General features: G+C 37.1%; 1 protein-coding gene across 27 annotated transcripts in view; it reads right to left on the reverse strand.

The window, feature by feature from the left end:
- ERBIN (erbb2 interacting protein) overlaps positions 1 to 26,622 on the reverse strand; it is a 106,895-nt gene that overhangs the window by 27,431 nt on the left and 52,842 nt on the right. For 17 of the 27 annotated variants that reach the window (XR_002828460.1, XR_002828463.1, XM_023751333.1 and 14 more), the window contains 13 exons: positions 25,374 to 25,437; positions 22,163 to 22,237; positions 21,374 to 21,518; positions 21,033 to 21,070; positions 20,562 to 20,640; positions 20,276 to 20,348; positions 19,840 to 19,969; positions 19,408 to 19,523; positions 17,213 to 17,282; positions 7,170 to 7,269; positions 4,907 to 5,028; positions 3,761 to 3,934; positions 2,740 to 2,922 (listed from right to left, as the gene is read on the reverse strand). Coding sequence is in view for 25 of the 27 variants with exons in the window: in XM_023751333.1 (XP_023607101.1) it covers positions 2,740 to 2,922; positions 3,761 to 3,934; positions 4,907 to 5,028; positions 7,170 to 7,269; positions 17,213 to 17,282; positions 19,408 to 19,523; positions 19,840 to 19,969; positions 20,276 to 20,348; positions 20,562 to 20,640; positions 21,033 to 21,070; positions 21,374 to 21,518; positions 22,163 to 22,237; positions 25,374 to 25,437 (1,369 nt within the window). In the remaining 2 variants the exon portion in view is untranslated. Of the gene's footprint in view, positions 1 to 2,739; positions 2,923 to 3,760; positions 3,935 to 4,906; positions 5,029 to 7,169; positions 7,270 to 17,212; positions 17,283 to 19,407; positions 19,524 to 19,839; positions 19,970 to 20,275; positions 20,349 to 20,561; positions 20,641 to 21,032; positions 21,071 to 21,373; positions 21,519 to 22,162; positions 22,238 to 25,373; positions 25,438 to 26,167; positions 26,375 to 26,622 lie in introns of those variants that run through there. The other 10 variants (XM_014452290.2, XM_023751349.1, XM_014452261.2 and 7 more) reach the window with 5 other exon arrangements.

Raw genomic sequence — 26,622 nt, forward strand, 5'->3', positions numbered from 1 at the left:
TGGCCCCCCCTGTTGGTCTGTTCACCCCCGACTGCCTCCCCCCCCCCCCCCACCGGCCTGATCACTCCCAACGGCCCCCTGCACCAGCCTGATCACCCACCACTGCCGTCCCATCCTGGCCTGATCACCCACAACTGCCCTCCTCTCTTGGCCTCTAACTGCCTCTACCTCAGCCCCGCCACTATGGCTTTGTCCAGAAGAACGTCGGAAGGTCTCCTGAAAAGTCTCCCAGTCTAATTAGCATATTACCCTTTTATTAGTATAGAGGCCTGGTGCACGGGTGGGGCTGGCTGGTTTTCCCTGAAGTGTGTCCCGGATCAGGGTGAGGGTTCCCTTGGGATGTGGGGCGGCTGGGCGAGGGGCCTGCAGTGGTTTGCAGGCCGGCCCACCCCTGGGGTGAGGGTCCCCACTGGGGGGGGCATGGCCAGCCTGGGTGAGGGACTGAGGGCTGTTTTCAAGCTGGCCACACCCTCTTCAGGGTGGGGGTTCCCGCTGGGGTGCCTGGCAAGCCTGGGTGAGGGGATGATGGCTGTTTGCAGGCTGGCCATGCCTCCCAGCGGGGACCCTAACCCCATGGTGGCATGACCAGCCTGGGTAAGGGGCTGAGGGTTGTTTTCAGGCTGGCCATACCCCCTTCAGGGTGAGGGTCCCTGCTGGGGTGCCTGGCCAGTCTGGGTGAGGGGATGATGGCTGTTTGCGGGCTGGCCACACCCCACAGCGGGGACTCTTACTCCATGGGGTGTGGCCAGCCCGGGTAAAGGACTGAGGGCCGTTTTCAGGCTGGCCACGCCTCCCCACGACCCAGGCTCCCAGCCCTTCCTTTTTTTTATTTCAACCCCGCCTTGAGTGGAGGCCAGCCCCTCCTTGAGCGGAGGCCAGGGCCGGCTGGAAGCCTGGGTTGCCCCTGATGACCCAGGCCCCCAGCCACTCCTTCTGCGGTGGCCAGGGCAGTCGGGAAGCTTGGCTTCCTCCGTTGCCAGGGGAAACCCAAGCCCCCTGCTCACTCCAGCTCCGTGGCTGCCGCCATCTTTGTTGGCTTAATTTGCATACTCGCCCTGATTGGCTGGTGGGCGTAGTGGAGTGACAACCAATTTGCATGTTTCTCTTTTATTAGTGTAGATGTATCCATTTTTCAATTCTGCCAGTATAGCTCCTTACCCATAGAAATTATACTAAATGAGCAATAAGCTCACTGGGACAAAACCAATAACCTTTTCATAGACTGATATTAGGTTCAACATATATAATAATTTACTGAATAATGTGACCCATTTAGTGCATTCAAAAGCATGAGTTTTTTCTTGTAGTAAATACTAGCTCACAGGATAACCATTAGATTATGTGCTTTAAACACATTTAAATTTTCAGGACTATAGAGGCTTTTATAAACCCACAATGTCAGTATTTCTATACACCAGTGATTTCCAATAGAACTTTCTGTAATGATAGAAATAATTTAAGTGGTTCAACATGATAGCCACTAACTATCTAGATGTGTCAAATTGAACATTTGAAATGTGGCAAGTGTAACTGAGAAGTTCAATTTTTAATTGTATTTACTTAATTTAAATAGACACTTGGAGCTAGCGGACGCATAGTGGGCAATGTACCTATAAATAAAAAAACCTTTAGAATCTCATTTTTAAAAGTTACAGGTTACCATTTTCCATGACCTCCAGCAGCGTATGAGGGGAATGTAAAATGGTGCAACCGCTTTTGGAAAAATGGAAGTTTTGCAGACAGTTAAACTTAAGTTATCATATGATCCAACAATTCTTCTCTTAAGTATATACCCAAAAGAAAAAACATATATCCACACAAAAATTTGCACACAAATATGTACAACAGTCTTATTCATTACACCCAACATGTGGAAATAACCCAAATGTCCGTTATTCACCATTACAATGGAATATTGCTCAGACATAAAAAATGAATGAAGTATTGAGACATGCTACAATATGGATAATCTTGAAGACATTATCCTAAGTGAAAGACCAATCACAAAAGACTACAGATTGTATGGTTATATTTACATGAAATGCCAAGAATAGCCAAATCTATAAAGGCAGATAAAATAGATTACTAACTGCTTAGGGGTTAGGGAAATGGGAGAGGATGTGGGATGGTAGCTGAGAAATATGAACTTTGTTTTTTGGATAATGAAAATGTTCTCAACATGATAATGGTGAAGGTTGCACAACTTTTAGAATACTAAAGACCATTGAACTGTACCCTTTATTTAAATGGTGTGTTGTATATGTGAGTTATAAGCATCAATAAAGCTGTTTAAAAAAAAGGCTACAGCTTTCATTGATTAATCCACTAAAAGAAACTGTAAGGAAAAATGTCTCAGATATTCAAGGAAAACAATACTTCATAATCAATGATGAATGCTTAAATAAACCAAATAACTAGAGTATACCACTGGCAACCTTTTCATTTTCAAGTTATAGAAATAAAGCAATTACTATTACATATTTTATAGAACTCAAATAGAATTGCCACAATCTAATTTACATTGTAAATATTTGAGTACATTGGGTCAAAAAATTTAAGTTTAAACCGGTAAATGAGTGATATTATATTATAGCAAACATTATAAAATTTCTCAATAGTAAATGCATTAGCATTATTTTCTGCTATCAATATGAAGTCTCTCCTATCTAGTTAGTAACAACGAAAGATTACATTCTTATCAGTTGCTATGATCATTCCAGAATAATCATAAAGCCATACCTCAAAAACATCATCGTGATTGGCCTGCTTCATGCTCTCAGAGGCTTTCATATTTGCAGTCACTGGTGGATTCCCAGGACTGGTCTCAGCTTCAGGTTCATTAGTCTTCTGTATAGAGTTTCCTATCATGTATTTTTCTCTTTCATCGGCTTTGCTTCTTACTGGAGCAGTACTTTCTGAAGTCTAAAAGAGAAGATAAAGAATTCATTTTCCTTATGCCTTATATCTATTCTTGTGTTAAAGTTCAGATGAAAATTTAAAAGTAATTTAATGTTTTCTTATCCTGGATAAATCAAGGAAACTTTAAACATGGAAATCTGCAGCACTCAGATAAAATGCTGATTTGGGGGACAGGAGGTACCCAGAAGTCCATGAGCCACATTAAACTTCACACTTTATTTAGCTGAGGATACATTCCATCTTAGAACTTGCCAAAGCGGATGGTCATGAGTGAGTCACTTAGCTCACCATGGTCAAATTCAGAATGGCTAGATTGTTTTCTACTCATTGTGAAATGTGTAATAACTCTAGTGACACGATAAAACTTGTTTCTGTGATACAATGTGAGAAAAAAGTCCCTTAAAGGGATGTAATTTAGGGATTTGTTTACGTTTCTGAAATATCCCAAGGAAATGCCAATGGTATGTCATAGTAATATATTTACAATTAGTATTAGAATGAATCAGTATTATGGGTGTGTGTGGGGGGGCATGTTTTCATTACAATGAATTTTCTGACATTCATTATCTTCTTTGCTCAGGCAATAAATTGTTTTGTAAGCTTATGCTGACACTCCCATGCCTATCTGAATAGTCTGCAACCACAATGAAGTGTAATAATACCAATTAGGAAGGTTCACTGATTGTTACACCTTTTAGTTCAAGTAGCTGAGAATATCACCCTAAAATTGGGAGTACATTTTAGTGTATAAAAAAAGGATAATTATATCAATTATCATTTAATATTTTTAAATAACTTGACAGTAGGTTTTGTTTAATTCTGTTGAATTGAGTTTTCTAACCTTCACACCCACATCATTATTTACAACTTGCTGATCTTCATGTGGTTTCAAATCTTTTCCAGAGTCTTCATTAGTCTCTTCATCTTTTAATCTATGTACAATGGTTTGAACAGTTTTGACCATATTCTTAAGCTCATCTGGGTATGGTGTTGGATATCTCTTTAAATTTCCCTCCTAGAGAAATAAAGAAAAAATTAAAATATGGATAAATATTTCTAATGACACCTTAAAATTCAATCTATGATCCTTCTTAATTACACTGGGTATCTGGCTCATAGAGGCAACTGTGAAAACAGATGATAGGCCTTTAAAAGCATTTTAGACTCAATAAAAGTATGGTTTTATCACTAGTCAAAGATGAAATATGGATTTCACTGTTTTAAAAACTTCTTAACAGGCATAAACATATTACACTTGAGGTATATAAGGTGTGGATATTGCCAACATTGTCACTTGTCTTTCAAACAGGTATGTTTTCCAGCTAGATATTAATCCAGTCACATATAAAATTCCCACACTTATATATTGTCTAATGTGCAGTGAACCAAAACACTGCCTGCCATATGTGTGCGCGGCCCGGCGGCCGGCGGGGCGGGTTGCGGCGGATCGTGATCCGCCCGCCCTGCGCCCCGCCGCCCGCTGGGCCGATCTCGATCCGCCCACCCTGCCCTACCGACCGCCGGGCCTGCCGTGTGCGGCGGGCAGTGGGGCGGGGCGGCGTGGCAGAGGGCCTGCCATCTGTGACCCAGAGCGGGATCCGGGCCTGCCATCTGCCACCCGGGAGCCGGCCTAAGCCAGCAAGTAGTTATCTCCCAAGGGGTCCCAGACTGTGAGAGGGCACAGGTCTGGCTGAGGGACACCCCCCCACCTCACACCTCCCCCCCGCCAGTGCACAAATTTTTGTGCACCGGGCCTCTAGTCTATAATAAAAGCATAATATGCTAATTAGATCGGACGACCTTCCGGACAAAGCCTGGGCTGCGACGGAAGCCTGGGTCCTGGGTGCTGAGGGAAGCCGGTGCCAGCAGCGGGGGAAGGAAGGCCTACTCTTGCACGAATTTCATGCATTGGGCCTCTAGTGGGTATATAGTACCCAATAAGTATCAGCAGATCTATTTCAAATTTGAAGGAGGAAAGAACACTTACCCTGGGAGGTGCCTCCCTTTCATCTTTGTCTTCATCACATTCAAACGCCACTTGAGCCCGCTGTTTCCTCTGTTCCTCCCACAATGAAGGATTAAAACTTTCATTATCTGATATGAACATAACTAGAAAAACAAACAAACAAAAAATCCACTATGTTTTAGAGTAATAATGAAAAACTATTACTTGCTAATTCAATTCCAAAGCTAAACATTTGTTTCATCAAAATAAATCTCATTAAATATACCCACAAAATAACTTATCAAAGCATATATTTTATTTCTTCTTGCAAAGAGCAACAAATAATAAGCAGAGTGAAGTAATGAGTTTTCTAATTATTTATCACTAGTTATGGAACAAAAGAAAATTATTTTAGTTTTAATCTATTTAAGTATTTCAAAGCTGTGTACAAAACCTGCCAAAACAATGTAAGAATAATAACAGGCAAATTGATTTTGTCATAGTGCTAAGCACTTTATAACCAGTGTTTTTCATTTTTTACAAAATCCCTGCAAAACAGATGCTATTATCATTATTTCAAGGTAAGAAAACTGAAGCTTAAGAATTTATTTAAATTGCCGATGGTCTATTTTAACACATTTCATACCGCTCAGGAGTTTTCTCGTGTTTCGCGTGCCATCTGTTAAGAACCGCTCACGAGTGTTCTCGTTTTTCACGCCCATGGAAAAAGGAGCGAATCTAGATACTTATGTAAATTTTGTTTGGTCCCTCTTCATAGAGGAAAATGTTTTACGCAGTACCATACGTTAAAAAAGTACTAGGAACTTTAATTATTTAATTGTTTTTGTAAATAAAAATGTTATAATTATTGAAAAACAACACCTAAAGTGCATCATGATGATTTAAATAACGTGCAGTTTGCCCAAAAACGTGAGGTCCCTGGCGTATGTCTTAGAGATTTCTATGCGGTACACAATGTGTTAAAAATTAAAACTGATTTTTTTCTTCAGTGTCTCTATGTACTAAGAGATAATTTATAATTAATTTGGGGTCATAAAGATGCTCACTGGTTTCAGGAAAATACATAAAAATTATATTTTTAAGTGCCACATATAATAAACATCACACACACACACACACACACACACACACAGTACAACATATACAGAAACAATTTGCTCCTTAATTTCAAAGGCTTTAATGCCCTAATTGTTGAACAACATTTGTGACCAATAGTAATTGGTATATTCCCCTTTCTTGGCAAAATGTAATTAAGAACTTAGAAGAAGTAACATTTATACTCAGAATTTTACAGATTATCTTTACCTAGTGTATAGATCCAAGGGTAGTGTTAATTCTACAACCAACAACAGAAGTGAACAAAATATTTCCTGGTTTAATAATCCTAATCACATAACACTTAACATGAGTTCCCAACATTTACCTAAATGTGATTTAGAATAGAGAGATCCATAATAGATGTTTGCTGTTTAATTTCAAGGAATCATTTAAGGAAGTACATTATATGCACATACCTCTAAATTCCACTATTTATAACCCTGAGACATTGCTTTCTTATCCTATTTTCAGAGAACTTAATTAACCAACTAAGAGGCCCGGTGCAAGAAATTCAGGGGGTGGGAGGGGGCGTCCCTCAGCCTGGCCTGTGCTCCCTCGCAGCATGGGAGCCCTTGGGGGATGTTCGACTGCTGAGGAGGCGGGAGAGGCTCCTGTCACCACCGCTGCACTCGCCAGCTGTGAGCCCCCTATGAGAGAGCACTGACCACCAGGGGGCAGCTCCTGTGTTGATTATCTGCTCCCTGGAGGTCAGTGCATGTCATAGTGACCAGTCATTTCACTGTTTGGTTGATTTGCACATTAGCCTTTTATTATATAGGATTCTCCAAATTCCCTTCAAACCAGTAAGTCTTAGAGACTTAAAATTCACTTCACAACTTGCTGTGATTTACCAGTATTATTGTTTTATCCTTATTTTATTTTGTTTTAACACAATTTTTGCAGGTAGTTTTTATCGCGTGCTAATAGGTGGCGCGGGCCATTTTTGCTAATTTTTTGCAACATAAAACATATAAATATATTTCCTGCATACAATGTGTTAATATATTTTTCATTGTTGACAATATTACAGATGTCTCCCATTTCCACCCCCTTTTTACTTCCCCTCTGCCCATCCCCTATGTACCCTCCCCCTAGGTCTTCAAATATATATACAAACATATATATTTGTAAATATATCTTCTTCTTTTTTTTTTTTTTTTAAGAAAAGACATTCTTAAATTCTTACCATCCTCAGTCCTTGGCTGCTGAGGGAACATGTAGTTAGTAAGCACCATTTTCTGGGTCTCTGAATCAGTCTCATTTTGAAGAGGTATCAGGGGTTTGGACTACAGAAAGAAAATAAACGTTTAATTTTCAATAATCCTAAAGCAAATACATATCTAGCAATTCTTTTGAATAAGTACTCACCATTTTTTCTATAAAGTATCAATGTGTAGATTACAAAAACAAATTTATATATACATAATAAAACTTTAAGCATTGCTTTTAAACCTCATAAAAGTCTAAATAAAATTTAGTTTGAAGTACAAAGCGAACTCATACTATATTGAACTTATCACTGATTATCAATAAAGTATTAAAAGATCTCATATCCACAATCCAATAATTACTTACCATATTGATTTAATAAAGCTATAAAATAAGGCTTTCCATTCACTGTATTTCCCCTACTACTCTCATTTGAGAAGATACTTTTGTAGAAATGATTTAGAAGGTTTAGTTTAGTTATGCAGTTTATTTCAGCTGAAAGACAGTACTTAAAACAATAAACTGTAACCTGCTTTTCTCTTCTCTGTGTCTAATGTTTCTATTAATGACATCACAAGTTACTCAGTAGTGGAATTGGAAGCCCATTATTTTGGACCTCATTTTTTCTTAAAATTATTTCCCTAACTGGTGTTTTCAATTTACTTAATATTAATGCTTGTGCCACCCTCCTGACTTAACATCCTACCAATCAAAGCCTTGGCCAACCCCAGACAGGCAGGGAACTACCCAGTCCTTCCTGCTCCTGCCACTCTATCAATTAATTTTTTGGACTTACTCTTGTGAAAACCCTGCAGCTAGCTATATTACTCCCATTCAAACATTTCCTCTGTGGGCCCTCCTTGTTCCACAGTAAACAAACTCCCCTGCATCTCAAATGTCTTCTTCACGGAAAACTTCCCTTTGATCTCTTCCGACAATGGAAATGGTATATCTACTCCTTCTCCAAAGACGGGGCTTCCCTGAAACCTCCTCAAATAAGGGTTGCTTATTCGACATCTCATAAACCCTCAATCAGGAAGTGAGTTAGTGCCTACAAATGCTGTGAGATCATTACCCATCTCTCCACAAGTATAAACACCTGTTCTTTTGAGAAACATAAATCCTGCCTCTACCATTTTACGACCTTACCTCATATCCAGTGGCCTCTAGTAGTATAAATCTATCCTCTTTTATGCCAATTTTTCCACAGTCATGGCTAATTCAACAGACATAAAATATAGATAACATAGCCATACTTTTAGTCCAGTAAATAAAAATTTCCAAGAGGAAAGTGTAGGGAAATAAATTAAAGCATAGTCTAGAGCAGCAGTCGCCAACCTTTCGGACCTCACAGACCACCAGTGGTCCGTGGACCACCGGTTGGCCAATGCTAGTCTAGAGCACCAGGAGGGGCACTACATACTAGTATAAGGGATAAGTACAAGAAGAATTCCTAAAAGTGAAGCTGAGGAGTGGCCAGTGAAAAGGACAACCACAGGGTATGGCAACATAGACCCTAGGCAGCTCTCACATGACTTGTCAATGTGCCTCATCAAGACCGTCATTCCCTTGAACCTTCAACTCTGTCACCAGCGTTCTTTCCTATCTTTGCTTCTCCTTTTGTACCTCACCATATCTCATTACAACCACTTTCCTGCCAATTATCAAGATCTACTCGCTACAGTGTCCTTCTCTTGCACCTGCCTTGGCAAAGGTGCAATGCAGAATCATTACAATTATGTGCTTTTTCTATATTGCACAACTGAGCAAATTAGTGTTAACTACAAGTTTGTGGTAACCAATTTCAACACAGTTCTCAAAGTTGCCTGAAAACCCTTCCTTAATTTTCTAAATTGTAGTCTGAAAAAGGTAGTATCTTTTAAAATATTTTTTAAAGATAAAAATAGGATTCAAGCCCAGCAGGCGTTGAGCGTTGACCTGTGAACCAGGAGGTCACGGTTCAATTCCCAGTCAGGGCACATGCCCAGGTTGCAGGCTCGATGCTTAGGGTGGGGCATGCAGGAGGCAGCCAATCAATGATATTCTCTCATCATTGATGTTTTCTCTCTCTCTCTTCCTCTCCCATCCTCTCTGAAATCAATAAAAAAAATATTTTTAAAAAATAGGATTCAAGAACTGCTACAAGTTCAGAAATGGCTACATTCCAAGAGTTTTATCATTTACAAACTTCAACTCAAGCTCCCTTTGAGGTAAGAATCCCGGCCAGAGCTTTTGGTTCTATCAGATTCCACTTCAGCTATCCAATCCCCTCTCATGTCCTTAATCTCAATCTCCACACAGAGTATTCCCAACAACCTAAAAACAATATTCAAGGATCCCTTCTTACCCTACCCCTAAGCTACCACTTACTTTGTTTCACTTCTTTTCTTTCTCATTCAACCCCCTTAGAAGTCTAATCAACAATCACATGGCTCAATTCCCTCATTTATTTCTAAGACTGATTCAATTTGGGTTTTGACATCTCTCTAAATTCACATTAGTTGTAACTAATTAGCTATAACTTGCCAAAATATAATGTATTTTTTTATTGACTTTTTTTTGGGTGACACCAGTTAACAAATTTATACAGGTTTCAGGTGCACAATTCTATGACACATAATCTCACTAGTGTATTGTGTGCTCAGCACCCCAAGTCAGACTTCATTTGAACTGACCTCTCAACGGCATTTATCCTGTTATATTAAACTCCATTTTTTAAGATTTAAATTCTTTATTGTTTAAAGTATTACATAAGTCTACTTTTCCCCCCGCATTGACCTCTCCCCGACCACCCCATTCCCCAGCACATACCCTCACCCTCCTAGTGTCTGTGTTCATTGGTTAAGCTTATATGCTTTGCATACAAGTCCTTTGGTTGATCTCTTACCCCCCGCCCCACTCCCCTGCCTCACTCTGAAGTTTGACGGTCTGTTCTACGCCTCTCTGTCTCTATTTTTGTTCATCAGTTTATGTTGTTCATTATATTCCACAAATGAGTGAGATCACGTGATATTTATCTTTCTCCGACTGGCTTATTTCGCTTAGCATAATGCTCTCCATGTCCACCCAATGTGTTGTGAATAATAAGAGTTCTTTTTATTTTACAGCAGTGTAGTATTCAATTGTGTAGATGTACCAAAGTTTTTTAATCCACTCATCTGCTGATGGACACTTAGGCTGTTTCCAAATCTTAGCTATTGTAAATTGTGCTGCTATGAACATAGGGTTGCATATGTTCTTTCTGATTGGTGTTTCTGATTTCTTGGGATATAGTCCTAGAAGTGGGATTACTGGGTCAAATGGGAGTTTCATTTTTAATTTTTTGAGGAAACTCCATACTGTTTTCCACAGTGGCTTCACCAGTCTGCATTCCCACCAGCAGTGCACAGGGGTTCCTTTTTCTCCACATTCTCGCCAGCACTTGTCATTTGTCGATTTGTTGATGATAGCCATTCTGACAGGGGTGAGATGGTATCTGTAGTTTTGATTTGCATCTCTCAGATGATTAGTGACTTTGAGCATGTTTTCACATGTCTGTTGGCCTTCTGTATGTCCACTTTCGAAAAGTGTCTATTTAAGTCCTTTGCCCGGTTTTTTATTGAATTGTTTATCTTCCTTTTGTTAAGATGTATGAGTTCCTTATGAATTTTGGAGATTAGGCCCTTATCAGATGTAACATTGGCAAATATGTTCTCCCCATGCTTTCTTGGTGTTTTGCTGATGTTTCTTTTGCTGTGCAGAAGCTTTTTATTTTGATGTAGTCCCATTTGTTTATTTTCTCCTTAGTTTCCATTGTCCTAGGAGATGTATCAGTAAACATAATGCTAGGAGATATGTCTGATATTTTGCTGCCTATGGATTATTCTAAGATTTTTATGGTTTCCTGTCTTACGTTTAAATCACTTATCCATTTTGAGTTTATTTTTGTGTATGGTGTAAGTTGGTGGTCTAGTTTCTTTTCTTTTTTTTTTCATGTATCTGTCCAATGTTCCCAAAACCATTTATTGAAGAGACTGTCTTGACTCCATTGTATGTTCTTGCCTCCTTTGTCAAATATTAACAGAACATAATGGCTTGGGTCAATTTCTGGTTTCTCCGTTCTGTCCCATTGGCCTATGTCTGTTCTTGTGCCAGTACCAGGCAGTTTTGAGAACAGTGGCTTTGTAATATATCAGTAGCTTGGTATCTGGTAATGTGATCCCTCCAACTTTGTTCTTCTTTCTCAGGATTGCTGCAGCTATTCGAGGTCTTTTTTTATTCCAATTGAATTTTTGGAGAGTTTGTTCTAGATCTGTGAAATATGTCATTGGTATTTTAATGGGGATTGCATTCAATCTATAGATTACTTAGGGTAGTATGGACATTTTAATGATGTTGATTCTACCAATCCCTGAACACGGTATATTCTTCCATTTGGTTATGCATTCCTTTATCTCTTTTTTTTCAACATCCTATAGTTTTCTGAGTACAGGTCTTTTACCTCCTTAGTTAAGTTTATTCCTGGGTATCTTTTTTGTTGCAAGGGTAAATGGGATAGGTTTTTTTTGTTTCTCTTTCTGTGAGTTATTGGTGTATAAAAAAGTCATAGATTTCTGAGTGTCAATTTTGTATTATGCTACATTGCTGAATTCATTTATTAAGTCTAATTTTTGATGGATTCTTTGGGGTTTTCTATGTGAAATATGTCATCTGTGAATAATGACAGTTTTACTTCTTTTCCAATTTGGATGCCTTTTATTTCTTTTTCTTGTCTGATCGCTGTGGCTAGCACTTCTAGTACTAGGTCGAACAGGAGTGGTGAAAGTGGGCATCCTGGTCTTGTTCCTAAGGGAAATGGTTTTAGTTTTTGCCCACCGAGTATGTTAGCTGTAGCTTTGTCATATAAGGCTCTTATTATGTTGAGGTATGATCCCTCTATTCCCACTTTGCTGAGTTTTTAATCAGGAAAGGATATTGGATTTTGTCAAATGCCTTTTCTGCATCAATTGATATGATTATGTGATTTTTGTCTCTCAATTTATGTGATGTATAACGTTTATCGACTGCGGATATTGTACCATCCTTGCATCTCCAGAATAAATCCCACTTGGTCATGGTGTATTATCTTTCTAATGTAATGCGGGATCTGATTTGCTAGCATTTCGTTGAGGATTTTAGCATCTAAGTTCAACAGGGATATTGGCCTATAATTCTCTTTCTTTGTAGTGTCTTTATCTGGTTTGGTGATTAAAGTAATGCTGGCTTCATAGAAAGAGCTTGGAAGTTTGCTTTCCTCTTGAATTTTTGAAATAATCTGAGAATAGGTTTTAGTTCTTCTTCTAATGTTTGGTAAAACTCCCCTGTGAAGCCATCCGGTCCAGGGCTATTGTTTGCTGGAAGTTTTTTGATTACTGTTTCAATTTCACCAGTAGTTATTGGCCTACTCAGGTTTTTTTATTCTTCCTGATTGAGTTTTGAAAGCTGGTATTTTTCTAGGAATATGTCCATTTCATCTAGGTTGTCCAGTTTGTTGGAGTAAAGTTGTTTGTAGTATCCTATATAATAAAAGCCTAATATGCTAAGTGTCTGACTGTTTGAACAGTCGCTATGACATGAACTAACCACCAGGGGGCAGATGCTCTGATTAGTAGGTTAGCTTGCTGCTGGGGTCCGGCCGATCGGGATTGGGCAAGATGGGCCAGACATGCCCTGGAGCCCTCCCGCAGTCCCTCCCCAGCCCAGATCGTGCACTGGTGGGGTCCCTCGGCCTGGCCTGCACCCTCTCGCAATCCAGGACCCCCCAGGGGATGTCAGCCGGTTTGTGCCTGATCCCCGCAGGCCAGGATATAGATACAGTTTTTTTTATAATCCTTTGTATGTCTGTGGGGTCAGTTGTTACTTCACCTCTTTCATTTCTTTTTTTTTTTTTTTAATATACTTTATTGATTTTTTACAGAGAGGAAGGGAGAGGGATAGAGAGCCAGAAACATCGATGAGAGAGAAACATCGATCAGCTGCCTCCTGCATGTCCCCCACTGGGGATGTGCCTGCAACCAAGGTACATGCCCCTGACTGGAATCGAACTCGGGACCCTTGAGTCCGCAGGTCGACGCTCTATCCACTGAGCCAAACCGGTTCTGGCGACCTCTTTCATTTCTGATTTTGTTTATTTGGGTCCTCCCTCTTTGTTTCTTGGTGAGCCTGACTAGAGGTTCATCAATCTTGTTTATCCTTTCAAAGAATCAGCTGTTGGTTTTATTGATCTTTGGTATTTTTTTTGGTCTCTTATGTTGTTTCTCTCTGCTCTGATCTTTATTATTTCCTTCCTTCTGCTTACTCTGGGCTTTTCTTGTTGCTCTCTTTATAATCCTTTAAGTTGTAGGGTGAGATAATTTATTACCATTTTTTCTTGTTTTCTGAGGTAGGCATGTAGAGCTCTCAGGACTGCTTTCACTGTATGTCCCATAGATTTTGAATTGTTGTGTTTTCATTGTCATTTGTTTCCAGAATGCTTTTTATTTCTTCTTTGATCTCTTTGGTTACCCAATCATTGTTTAATAGCATGCTATTTAGCCTCCAAGTGTTTGATTTTTTCCCATTTTTTTTATTGTAGTTGATTCAACTCCTTTTAAGCCAGTTGCTTCACCCTTTACTTGAAACCACCACCACATAGTTTTCCTTCTACCTCTATGGTCACTCTTTCTAAGACTATTAACTCACCTGCCACTTAAATAGTAGTAGTCCTCAGGATTCATCCATCCCTAGCATTTAAAAACATTTTAAATAATCAATTTTGAGAAAATAATAAAAGTCATGAAACAGCCCCCTAGAAAAAGTAATTAAGATGATGGGATAAATCTTATATTTCTTCTTGTGCCCCAAATCTTTTTAATAAAGAAATTTTACAAGTTAAAAGGAATAAATATATTATGGTATTGGGAAAAAGGAAATTATGCCTTTAGGAATAATTTTGAGAAATCCCTGGAAGTTAGAAATTAAAAGAAAGGATAAATCAAGTTCATAGAAACTGTAGCCTAAAATTAAGTTGCAGGGTCTCATGGCCACTAGAACTGTTCTACACATGCCGACCTCAATGTTAAGGGTCCTTCAAATGCAGTATACCTAACGGGAACTTAACTTCTTCCCAGAAACGTATTTTCTCCTTTGTAATTCCCTATTTTGGTTATGGTATTAATCTCCACCTAGTCACTCAAGCAAAACTTTTGAGGATCATTTTTGCTTTTACTTCCTTTCTTCTCACATACATGCCCTCTTCAAATGTTGTACTGACATGACTTTTTAAGTTATGCCTTAAATATACTGGCTCTTCCCTGGCACTGTTATCATTACTTTATTTCAAGGCAGCATTTTCTGTTGCCTTGAGTATGGCAATGCTCTCCAACCAGTCTCCCCTGCTGTCACACCTGGCATCATCCCTTGCTAAATCCATCTTCCATAACACAGCCCAAAAACACAAGGGTGGGAAACCTTTTTTCTGCCGAGGGCCATTTGGATATTTATATCATTATTTGTGGGCCATACAAAATTATCAACTTTAAAATTAGCCTGTTATATTTGGTCAAACATTTAATTAACTCACTCCTAATGCCTTGGCAGGGCCAGACCAAATTATTTCGCAGGCCTTACATGGCCTGTGGGCTGGACGTTCCCCACTACTGTTCTAAAATATCAATCTAATCACATTTGCCTGCTCATATGTGACACTGATTCCTCTTCTCCTATAGGAGGACTCCCATGTATCACACAATCACTTCTTCCTCTTAAATTGAAGACATATGAGTAACTGATCAATGACTATGCCTTTCTTTCACTATCAAGTGTCCTAGCCTAATATGGACAATAAATTACAGTCACCCTAATCACAGCAATTTTCAACTGAGCCTGATTATAGCTTCAGAATCCTTAAAACAATCTTTCAAAGCCACTCATTAATTTATCAGAGTTGACGTGCAAGAAAATAAAGTCTACTGTTCTTGAAATATAATACAAGCTCCTTTGCATGGCATACAACATGCTCTATGACCTGGTCACTGTACACCTCTTTGGCCTCATTTCCTATTCTTCCATCTAATAGGTAATGCTCTAGTCACGATGGACTACTCGTAGAGTTACCGAATATACTAGACTGATTCACCAGTAAATACTTAGGCTCATAATATTCTCTCAAACCAGAACACTCTTCCCCTTCCTTTGTTTAAATCCTGTAACTCTTTTGAGAAGTAATTAGGCATTGCAGGCATCTCCTCCTCTGGGAAACCTGCCTTTACATCCCCAAGTTATGTTTCCTTTCTTGGATGCTGAAGCCTTAGTCCTACACCACGTCTTTTACCATATTGTATTAAAGTGACCTTCATTTGCCTGGCATGAAGCAGTTGTTCATTAAATGGTTCTTAAATGAGAATGGCAAAATGAATGAGGAGTAAATAACCAATTGTTCTGTTCAAGCCATCAGAGAGAATCGTGAAAAATTATGTTATTGCATGTACTGCTTATAGGTATACTCCCTACATTGTCAGTGAAATATTCAGGAGCACTTTATTTTCATAGTTCATAGTAAAACCACTGTCACATACCTTCTCCCCCATACTTGGTTCTTTTATAGTAAAACATCTGGGTCACACTGTTAGGGAGGTTTTATAGCTCTGTAAATATGTTTTACTATTTACTACGTTACTATTTTGTCAAAGTGAGAAAAACACAAAACCCTTATCACCATAATTTTTGTATTAAAGTAATTAACAAGTGGAAGCAAGAATAGAACAATGCAAATATGAAGAAACTATATTAGATACTAGATAATTTCACTAAACTGAGTCACCTGGCATAATCTGCTAGCAATAATTTATCCACCACAGTGTTATTTTACTAACAGTCTAAGAGTCCCCAAGATTGGGAGTTATGTCAATGAATCCAGCTGCAAAATTTCAAATCAGGTTCAAATGTAAGTAATTCAATTAAGAAAGATCAGAGAGTTAAGAGCTCCAAATATATGGACACACTTGTGTTCAAGCTCTAAGAAAAACAAAGATATCATCATTTTAATATCTCCTTTCCTAATTTGCAGAACAAGTAAATACTACAGTCTGATTCATAAATGTGGATCAACATCAACTTAAGACTTTTAGGGTTTTAATAAGAGGTAGGTGGAAAGGGATCCTCAGTTAAGAAGTTTGGAGAATCCCGATGCACAGACAAGTGGATTTCTTTACTGTAGTACACAACAGGGTTGTTAATATACTCCAAAAGAGAGACACAATACAGTTCCTGAAGCAAATGTCACTACTGAACTTATAAATACCTCATGAGACCAGTGTATCTAAACCTCAGGAAAATACAGCTTTAGATAAATTATTATAAGGCATTGCTGAAACTCAAATACTAAGCTTTATTTTATGAGAAAAATCAGCAAATAGTATATTCAACCCTCATACTCTTCTAATGCCCATCAAGATTTTTCTATAGCTCTGAAACATTACACAGATATTTGTTTGTCTCCCATGAGAATGTAAACTCAATAAGGACGTAAGAAGAGTCTACTTGCTTCACCAATATATCTCCTGATCCCAGAATAGTTCGTGGTCTGCTGTAAGCTTTCAATAAATGTTTGCCAAACAAAGAAAAGCCCAAGATATAACTCTTAATCCCTTAGAAACACTTCCTTAAGGTATGTGGAAGTGCTTAATTAGAAGTATAATTTAAATTATCAAATTTTTACAAATATATGCCATAGAGAATTACTATAAAAACTAAAAAGTTAGGGAGTGCTGTGTCTGACCTCCTAACCTAATGTATCTTTTTTATAGATCAGATAAGTCCAACAGAATTTACTATTTAAAAATCTACATATATTTCACTAAAATTATCTGCATGTAAATATTTTCTAAGGTTTTCTTTAATGTATAATACGTTTTTACGTGTGTTCACCAGTATAACTGCTCTCAAATAAGACTATGTAAATTAGAATACATAACTGTTTACAACAATTGAAACTTCAGTAATTTACAAAATCAGAATGCTCACCTGATTATCTGAGAGCCACATTGCAGTCAACTGCTGTAGCTTCGTAAAGCTAAAGGGCAAATTCTTTAACCTATGGGAAAATATATAAACAAAAATGAAAATTTAACATGAGAAATGTTAAAATGAAAATAACTTGGTCTTCTAAAAAATGTTATGTTACTGCATACGAAAATAGGAGAAAAGTAGCTAATTCACGAAAAAAAACACACAATTTAGGTCTTTGAATGGGACATAAAACAAAATATTATTCAGTTTTATAGGAATCAGTTTTTAAGATACAATTCTTCAATTGAATCAATTTGGTCGGGGGGGGTGGATAATCCAATAACCTCAAAAAATTATCTAATAAGAAATAATATTAACTATCCCTACCTTAATGAAAAGACAAGAACACATTAAGCAATGTCTCATAAAACTGCTTTGGATGTTTTATTTGTATTTAGAGAACAAACTCTGTTATAGGAAGCACTCATAGTGACAGCTTGTTATAGAAACTGCACTGATCTATATTTCATTGTAAGCCAGCACTTTCATATTCAAGAGGACTGTTTTAACATTATAACAAGTAAAAATAAAGTAATATAAAACTCATTAGAATGCTAAATTAGAATAGAATCCTATTTAAAATAGAATGTCTATTTAAACCTTCTGTCTTACACTTATCTACTCTTTTGTACCCATCTTCCAAGGCAATTTGTTGGAACTTAGGGCCCTAGTTTTAGGGTACAATGTATGCGCTAAAACAAGGATTTATTTTTTTTTTTAAGGCAGTGGTTATTCTTAAAAAAATAGAAGTCAGAATATCCTATCTAGTCAGAAAACTGGGTTTTCATTAAAGGTCATTAAATCTGAGTCTTAATTTTCTCCTCTACAAAATGGGAATACCTGTTATACTATTTCATAGGATTGTTTTGAATACTTTATAAAAAACTATGAAAGCAAAATGTAAAAATGCTCTAGAAACACTCTTTTATCATTACAGAAGTTCCCATTTCCACAGAGGATAAGTTCCACCCCCACCCCCGCACCCAGTGAATGCCTGAAACCAAGGATAGTACCAAACCCTATATTTACTTCCTCCCCACTGCCCTCCCAATACATACATAGCTTTCCCTTTAAAGAAAGCACTTTATGGCTTCTTTTTGGCATATCCAAATTGCCAGCCTCACTATTCTTGTGCTTTGGGGCCATTATTAAATAAAATAAGGGTTACATGTACACAAGCACTGTGATACGGTGAGAGTTGATCTGATAACAAGAGGCTAGTAAGTGATGAACAACAGGGCAAGTAGCTTATATAGTGTAGATATGCTGGACAAATGGATGATTCATGCTCAGAGTGAGAGAGCTTGAGATTTCATCATGATACTCAGAACAGAACACAATTTAAAACTTATAAATTGCTTATTTCTGGCACTTTTTCATTAAATATTTCGAACCACAATTGACCGCAGGTAACTGAAACTGCAAAAAGTGAAATCACGGATAAGGGGGGGACTACTGTATTTTATCTTTACCTCTGGAAAAATTATTGTTCTTACCTTAAACTTTGTTACAATTTAGCAGCCCTAGTGATCTATCTGATCTACACCTTGGCTATATCGTCCAAACTATATGATGGGTGTCTAATCACACCTTCGCAGAGGAAAATACAAAAAGCAGATTACATTAAAAGCTGCTTTGCTCAACAGCAGTATTAAGGTGAAGATCTGACTTTAGAAATAAAAAAGGTTGCTATAAAGGAGAGAATAAAGGTTGCATAACTAAAGTCAACACAAAATGAACCATGAAGCTCAGCTGGTATGGATCAGCAGTTGAGTATCAACCCAGGAACCAAGACATCACTGGTTCGATTGCCATTCAGGGGTTGCAGGCTCCGTCCCTCCTAGTGGGTGTGCAGGAGGTAGCAGATCAATGATGTTTCTCTCTCATTGATGTTTCTATCACTCTATCCCTCTCCCTGCCTCTCTCTTTAATAATCAATAAAAACATAAGAAAAAAAGAACTGTGACAAATAAGAACAGTATAATTAAAATCAGGTAAAATTACATCATTATTTCAGATAAAAATTCTATTTAAAAATGAGTATATATAAAAAGAACATATATTAGATTTTCTATCATATATATAGTGAAACTTCCATTTTATCTAATCAATGTCTTCTATAAACAAACCAATAAATACATATTACAAACCTATTGTCACTTAAATTAATGACTTTTAATTTTTGCATATCACCCATTTCCTCTGGAAGTGTCTCAAGTTTATTGGAATGGAGAAACAGCACAGTTATATTTTTCCATCTGCCAATCTGAAAGAAACATAAAACTGGAGATCAGAAATTTGGCTTTCTGCTAAACAGACATAAGTAAAATATTTCCAAAAGTTATAAAAAATACTCTTCTCATTTATAAAAGTAAATTACATTTTCCCTTTATTAATTATATGTTCAATTATTAATTTTCATGTATGAAGAAAAGTATCTCTGGTATCTCTTGCAAACCAATGTAGCTAAAAAAGTAACTTAGTTACATAATTATTTCTGAAAGAAAATAAAACCATACGAGATACCTATAATAAATAATTAGAAAAAAATGAAAATTCAAAAGAAAGTTAAAATACAGTACCTCCGGGGGTAACTGTTGTAAGTAGTTATGATCTGCAGCAAAGGTTCTTATATTAGTAAGCTGCCCAATAGATGAAGGTAAAGCTTCAACTTCATTGAAGCTACAATCCAGTTCTTCTATTGATACTAACCTTTAATTAAGAAAGAAAACATGCATTAAAAAATATTTCTTATATATAATCCAAAACTTAAGAACCTAGGAACTTTTGAACTTGACTTTAATGAAACTAGCAAAACTCTGTCTCCACTAAGATAAGCTTCACCAATAAAAAATCGATTTATCTTTATTATAAATATACCCAACCTGCAATCAGTTGCTTTTTTAAATGTTTATGAAATCTCCTTTAGATGCTATTTATGCAATTATCTGAAAATATATATGGCATGCTGAACTGAAAGTAAAGTCTTCTAGTTTTATTAATTCACAAAAATCTTACCCTCCAATAGAGTCTGGTAGATACATTAATTGATTTTCATCTATTTTAAGAGTTGTTACATTCTTCAATGAACCTATTGAGGGAAGAAATAATACACAATTTTCCAGCTTGAAATATAAGCAAGTCAACCAACAGTCAATGTGAGCACAAATGACATTTGACATTAATCATAAAAAATTTTCTTAATCAACCTGGCGATACTACACAAACCCCTTCATTCTATTTCCTTACCATGTATTTTCAATTTTTACCTACATATTACCTCTTAACATTAGTGTATATTTACCTATTAACCCCCTCTGAAACGTAAGCAACATTAGAGTAGGGACTTTTTGATTGCTTTGTTCACGGTTATAGTCCTCCTCCTTAAAACAATGCCATGCACAGTAAAAACATGTAATACAAACTTGTGTTATTAATGAATTAAAGAAATGGTAGTATGAAGGTAGCTTTCATAGGTGTGTAACAAACTATTCTATGTATTCTATGTATAACAAGTACTAAAGCAAGAAAATGGAGCTTAATTTAAAATAAACATTCTGAATAAATTATGGAATTTAAAAAATGTAACCTGAGCTAAAAAAGACTATGTAGCTCAATTGAAAAACACGTAAAAATATTTTTTAGTTTTATATTTAAACATCACAAAGAAGCCAAGATTTAACTTTTTGATTCTTTAATCAAAATAATTTAATTCCCTTGATGCATTATCTGACAAGCAACTAGACGAATTAATAGACTCATAAAATTTGCTAACCTGGTCTCTTGTGGCTGTGAGTCTAAAATGAAGTAAGACTGAAAAAAAGTTATAAGGTTAAGGGCTACGACCAAGAATTCAACCAAGTTTGGATCAATTAACCTCTTTTTTAAAAACAATAATTTTATTACAGTAATAAAAATGACATTTCCTTAAATAAAAATACAATAATGTCAACAAAGGAGTAAATTAGGAAAAATTATTAGTAAATTAGGAAAAAATTCAAGTAAGATTTGTGACTTCAGCAGTACAGTAAAACTATCTCAACAATGGCAAAAACTTAATTTCTCAGATTTTACATTACTAAAAATCAATTACATGAACCAGAAAGCAATACAAACCAATAGTTTCAGGCAGTTGTTGAAGTGCATTGCTTGATAATAGGAGATCTTGAAGGTTTTCACATGCTGAAATTCCTTCTTCAACCATTTCAATATTATTTTTAGAAACATCCAAATATGTGAGTTGTTTCAAACTACCAATAAACTGTAAGTAAAAAAAGAAGATAGAATGACTATCGACAGTAAATGATCTGTAAAACGTTTAGGTGATGGACCTAATACCAAGTTATACGTTATAATTAAATGTTTTATATGAAAGAGGAAACTCATAATTTTAAAAAAAGTACCATTAGTTATGTATTCAGTAATAAAGCCAAGAGCTTCTACTAATTTTAGCCCAGCAGAGTGACAATGGAGATACACTTTTCTTGGGAACTCAGCTGTCCATCATTGGCAAGGGAGATAACACACACAGGGATTCTTATTCTTTAGGTGTGGGAATGAACAAAATGTCAGTTGATAAAACAGAAACTACATGGAAAATACTCTACTTGAACAATTCCATTGGCAAACTGAATTAGGTTACAAAGTCAATTGCAACCACTGGGAAGGACACACTGCATGGTATTAAAAAAAGACTATTTTACAAAAGTTTATTGTGAAAATTTTCTGATTTTAGTTAATTATGTGTTAACAATAAAAAAATTCTTTATAACTATTTAATACTATTAAGAATTAAATAACCATCCATATTTTCACCAAGTAAAAATGATTTGAAAATATACAATTAATAAAACTGCAAAGGATACAGAGTAGTAAGGAAAGCCATTTAAAATTTGATATACATACCCCTGGAATAAATGTCAGTCTATTCCCATCCATCCAAAATTCTTTCAATCCACTTAGTTGCTCAAGTACTTCAGGCTGTTTGGAGTTAGAAGGAAGAGGAGGGAATCCAATTATTTACTTGAATGTTTTTATTTGGGGGAAAAAAAAAAGCCCCTAGAAATGTCTAATGACAACTTTTAGTTTAAAACAAAATCTGAGGAGGAGATAAAGCAGAGCCGAGTCAAGCCTTTCTACTATATTACAACTACAGGAGAGCACAGAGATAGACAATCCCTAACAGCAGACTGAATAACATTCATGTAAGCTTTTGATTACATAATAGATGTATTTATTCAATAAAGAAATAAAAATAAGTGCCACTGCTTTCAAGAGTACAATAAAAAGCTACTCTCAATCATTACCTGTAAAAACATGAAGGCTGTTAAGAAAAAGAGGAAAGAAAAAAAGAAATAGGGCAACATACATCTTAAATGTCCAATAAGGGAAAGGTAAGTAAACCACGGCATAATCAAGTGATAAGCGCATTCTGTTATTTTATTACTAGAGGCCCGATGCACAAATCGTGCAAGAGTAGGCCTTCCTGCCCTCGGCTGCCGGCACCCGGGCTTCCCTCGCAGCCCTGGCTTCATCCAGAAGGATGTCCGATCTAATTAGCATATTACGCTTTTATTATAGATTACTATTATATTATAGATTACTATTTTTTAATCCTCACCTGAGGATATGCTTTTACTTATTTTTAGAGAGGAAGGGAGAGAGAACATCAACTGGTTGCCTCCCATATGTGGCCCAACCAGGGATCAAACACACAACCTAGGTATGTGCCTTGACTGGGAATAAAACCCACAACCTTTTGGTGTACGGACGACACTCTAACCAACTGAGTGGCTCAGTTATTATAAACTCCCAGCAATTACATGGTGGAAGATTGTTTATAATATAATGTTGAGGACCCAAAAGATCAATCAAAGAGTTGTAGTGGTCCTTGGTATTCAAGCAAAATTTGACTGTGGGCATTCACCCTTGGAAGCTCTTCTGAATTCATCCTTCAAAGATATTTGTCACCCCACAAACCTGTGTCCAATCAATGACACTGTGATGGCATCAAGTACCAACATATCTAATCACCATAATAACTTGAGTAATAGATAAAAGGCATATCATTCAGATTTACTTTTAACATATAAATATTGGTAAGAATTCTAGGTACAACATGGATATTTTAAAATTCCCTTTTGAGCTTTACCTGTTATAATTCTAATAGTATGTTTTTTTTAAAAGTACTAGAGGCCCGGGCACGAAATTCGTGCGGGGTGGGGGAGGGGGGGTGTTAGAGTGCGGTGTGGGGGGGGGGTGCCTCAGCCCGGGCTGTACCCTCTCCAATCCAGGATCACTCTCACAATCTGGAACCACTGGCTCTTAATCGCTCACCTGCCTGCTTGTTTGATGCCCCTAACTGCTCCCCTGCGGGCCTGATGGCCCTATCTGCTCTCCCCTCCTGGCCTGATCCCCCTAACTGCCTATCTGCTCTCCCCTCCTGGCCTGATCTCCCTAACTGCCTATCTGCTCTCCCCTCCTGGCCTGATCCCCCTGCCTAACTGCTCTCCCCTGCCAGCCTGATTCCCCTATCTGCTCTCCCTTCCTGGCCTGATTCCCCTATCTGCTCTCCCTTCCTGGCCTGATCCCCCTAACTGCCTATCTGCTCTCCCCTCCGAGCCTGATCCCCCTAACTGCCTATCTTTGCTCCCCTCCTGGCCGGATGCCCCTGCTTATCTGTGCTTCCCTCCTGGCCTGATCCCCGTAACTGCCTATCTGCTCTCCCCTCCTGGCCTGATCCCCCTAACTGCCTACCTGCTCTCCCTTCCTCTCTGCATCCTTCGGACCCCCAGCAAGGATGTGCTGTGAGTTCTCTGCTGCAGCCCCGACCCGTCCCGATTGGTAGTTACGTGATGGCGTACCGGACAATTTGCATATCCCTCTATTATTAGTGTATATATATTAGTTGGAAGACCAAAATGATACAAAAATTAATGATTTTTAAAAAAATATATATTTCTTTATTGATTTAAGAGAGGAAGGAAGAGATAGAAACATCAATGACGAGAGGGTATCATTGATTGGCTGCCTTCTACCCGGCCCCTACTGGGGATCAAGCCCGCAACCCAGGCATGTGCCCTTGGCCAGAATCAAACCCGGGACCCTTCAGTCTGCAGGCCGACACTCTATCCACTGAGCCAAACTGGCTAGGGCAAAAAATTAATGATTTTTGAATGCTGCTCCAATTCATAAAATAAACAATAATTAAGAATTTTCGAACAGTTAATATGGAAACAGATTAATACATATAAAACATATATTGAGAGAGTACAATAGTTAATTTGGGAAGCACAGAATATGTATTTTTTCACAAGCAGTAAAGTTTTCCAAAACACACAGTAAAGCCAATCATAAGTCACCTTCAATTAAAATGTAAGAATATGAAAGAGTTATTAAAATAAAATGAGGTACCCAAAACCTGAGAAGCTGAGTGTATTTAGTGAGCAAATGTACAAAACAATACCCATAGGGCAATCATGCAGCTGGCAGTGCTGCAGAATTCTTGTTCTCAACACTATCGTTTGAAATCTACCACAATTTAAAAAAAAATAAACTTGCAGACATAATGTAAACATTTTTAATAACTTCTTCAAAGAATATATCTGGCAAATTTCTGAGTTCTCTTGGAAAAATGATGAAAGCTAAAAAACTGCTTACATATTCCTTTCCTTTTTCATTCAGTATCATAGTACACTTAGCATACAAAGCAAAAACATAATCCAGAGATCTCACTACCAACTCAACAATAACAGTTGTTTCACTCAATATTTCCCCTTTAGCTGTTAAGTACAATTTATTCCGTTTTAGCACTGAATAAATTCCTAAGCAATACCCCTGAGAGTTATTTTTGACCAGAAGTAGCACTTTTGCCTCATGCAGTCTATTCTAGTCTGATGAAACTTTGTTTTTCTCTTACAATCTCTCAAACTTTTGGTTACCTGTCAAGTGTTTCTATCTGATTAATTTTCCCTGTTAAGAACTTTCATATCTTGTCTCTCAAAATTGTGTGTTTATCTTTACCCAATTTCATACTTGAAAAATGCTGAGAATACATTAATTTTCACATTTTGTTCTTGATGAAATATAAGACTATGCACAGTAAGAGAGAACTTACCACTTCTGTGAATTCATTACTTCCCAAATCCAATCTTTCCAGCTGGGTCAGTCTATTCATGGTTCTGTGCACAATGGATTAATAAAGAATTAAGAATACAAAAATATCAATTACATGGAAGCTTTCAAATGAATAGTATAAAACATTCTTATGTAATCTCTACTGATGTATAGGTTTTCATATGTTGAATAATTTTCTAAGAAAAAAAAAGTACAGTTACGTCTCACTTAATGATGGGCATATTTTCTGAGAAATGTTAGGTGATTTGGTCACTGTTTGAACATCACAGAGTATTCCTACACAAATCTAGATAGTTACGCCTACTACACCTATAGGCTTTATAGTACAGCATAGTGCTCCTAGGCTACAGCCTATACAGCATGTTACTGTACTGAATACTGTAGGTAGCTGGAGCACAATGGTATTTCTAAACATAGAAAAGTTACAGTAAAAATTCAGTATAAAAGATAATGTGCAAGTGCAATTCTATCATGTCTGGAAATTTAACATATTAGAAATAGTAAGTAAAATAAACTAACAAATGTTTCTCTGGCTTTTTAGTGAAAAAAAATATAAAACACATATCATAATTGTAATGTCACTGTGTTATAGACCTAACATTAGAGAAAGCTAATTTTCCCCCAACGCCTCTGTTTCAAATATGCCATTCTATCAATTCTAATTTAATTCATCTCACAAAACCAATTTTTCTCAAAGCTGCTTTATTTAACTTAGATTTACTGAAGTCTGTTTGTTTTCAGGTACTATGAGGTACTACAATTCACTTCCCTTACTCTTATCTGTCTTTGTCCCAGGAAACCTATAAGGCAGTTCTAGTTGGCTTCATAATAATGCAAAAGGTGTTTACAGGATTTTTTTCAAGAAAGATTACATGCTATGATATTTAATTCCTTGGTCCATAATGCTGTATCAGGTGGACATTTCAGAAAAGTAAAGAGGGGCTGTGACAAAATAACAGAAAATTCACATGTATCAATTATTCATATCAACAAGGGAAGGTTACAAAAGAAGGAACAAGAGAAGCAATGCATTAGAAAAATTACAAATGACATCCTTAGAAAGTTATTTTAAAACTGATTTAAGAAAATGTGAATGCCACATATATGCACTAAAAAGAGGAAATGTAATGTCAAGTCCTAAAAGCATCCCCATCTGAACTTGTTGTAGCTAGCTACTACTGGCAATTTTGGTCCTACTCCTACACCTCAAAAATCTACCTAAGACACAC

The sequence above is a fragment of the Myotis lucifugus genome, unplaced genomic scaffold (assembly GCF_000147115.1).
Source record: "Myotis lucifugus unplaced genomic scaffold, Myoluc2.0 scaffold_0, whole genome shotgun sequence".
Lineage (NCBI taxonomy): Eukaryota > Metazoa > Chordata > Mammalia > Chiroptera > Vespertilionidae > Myotis > Myotis lucifugus.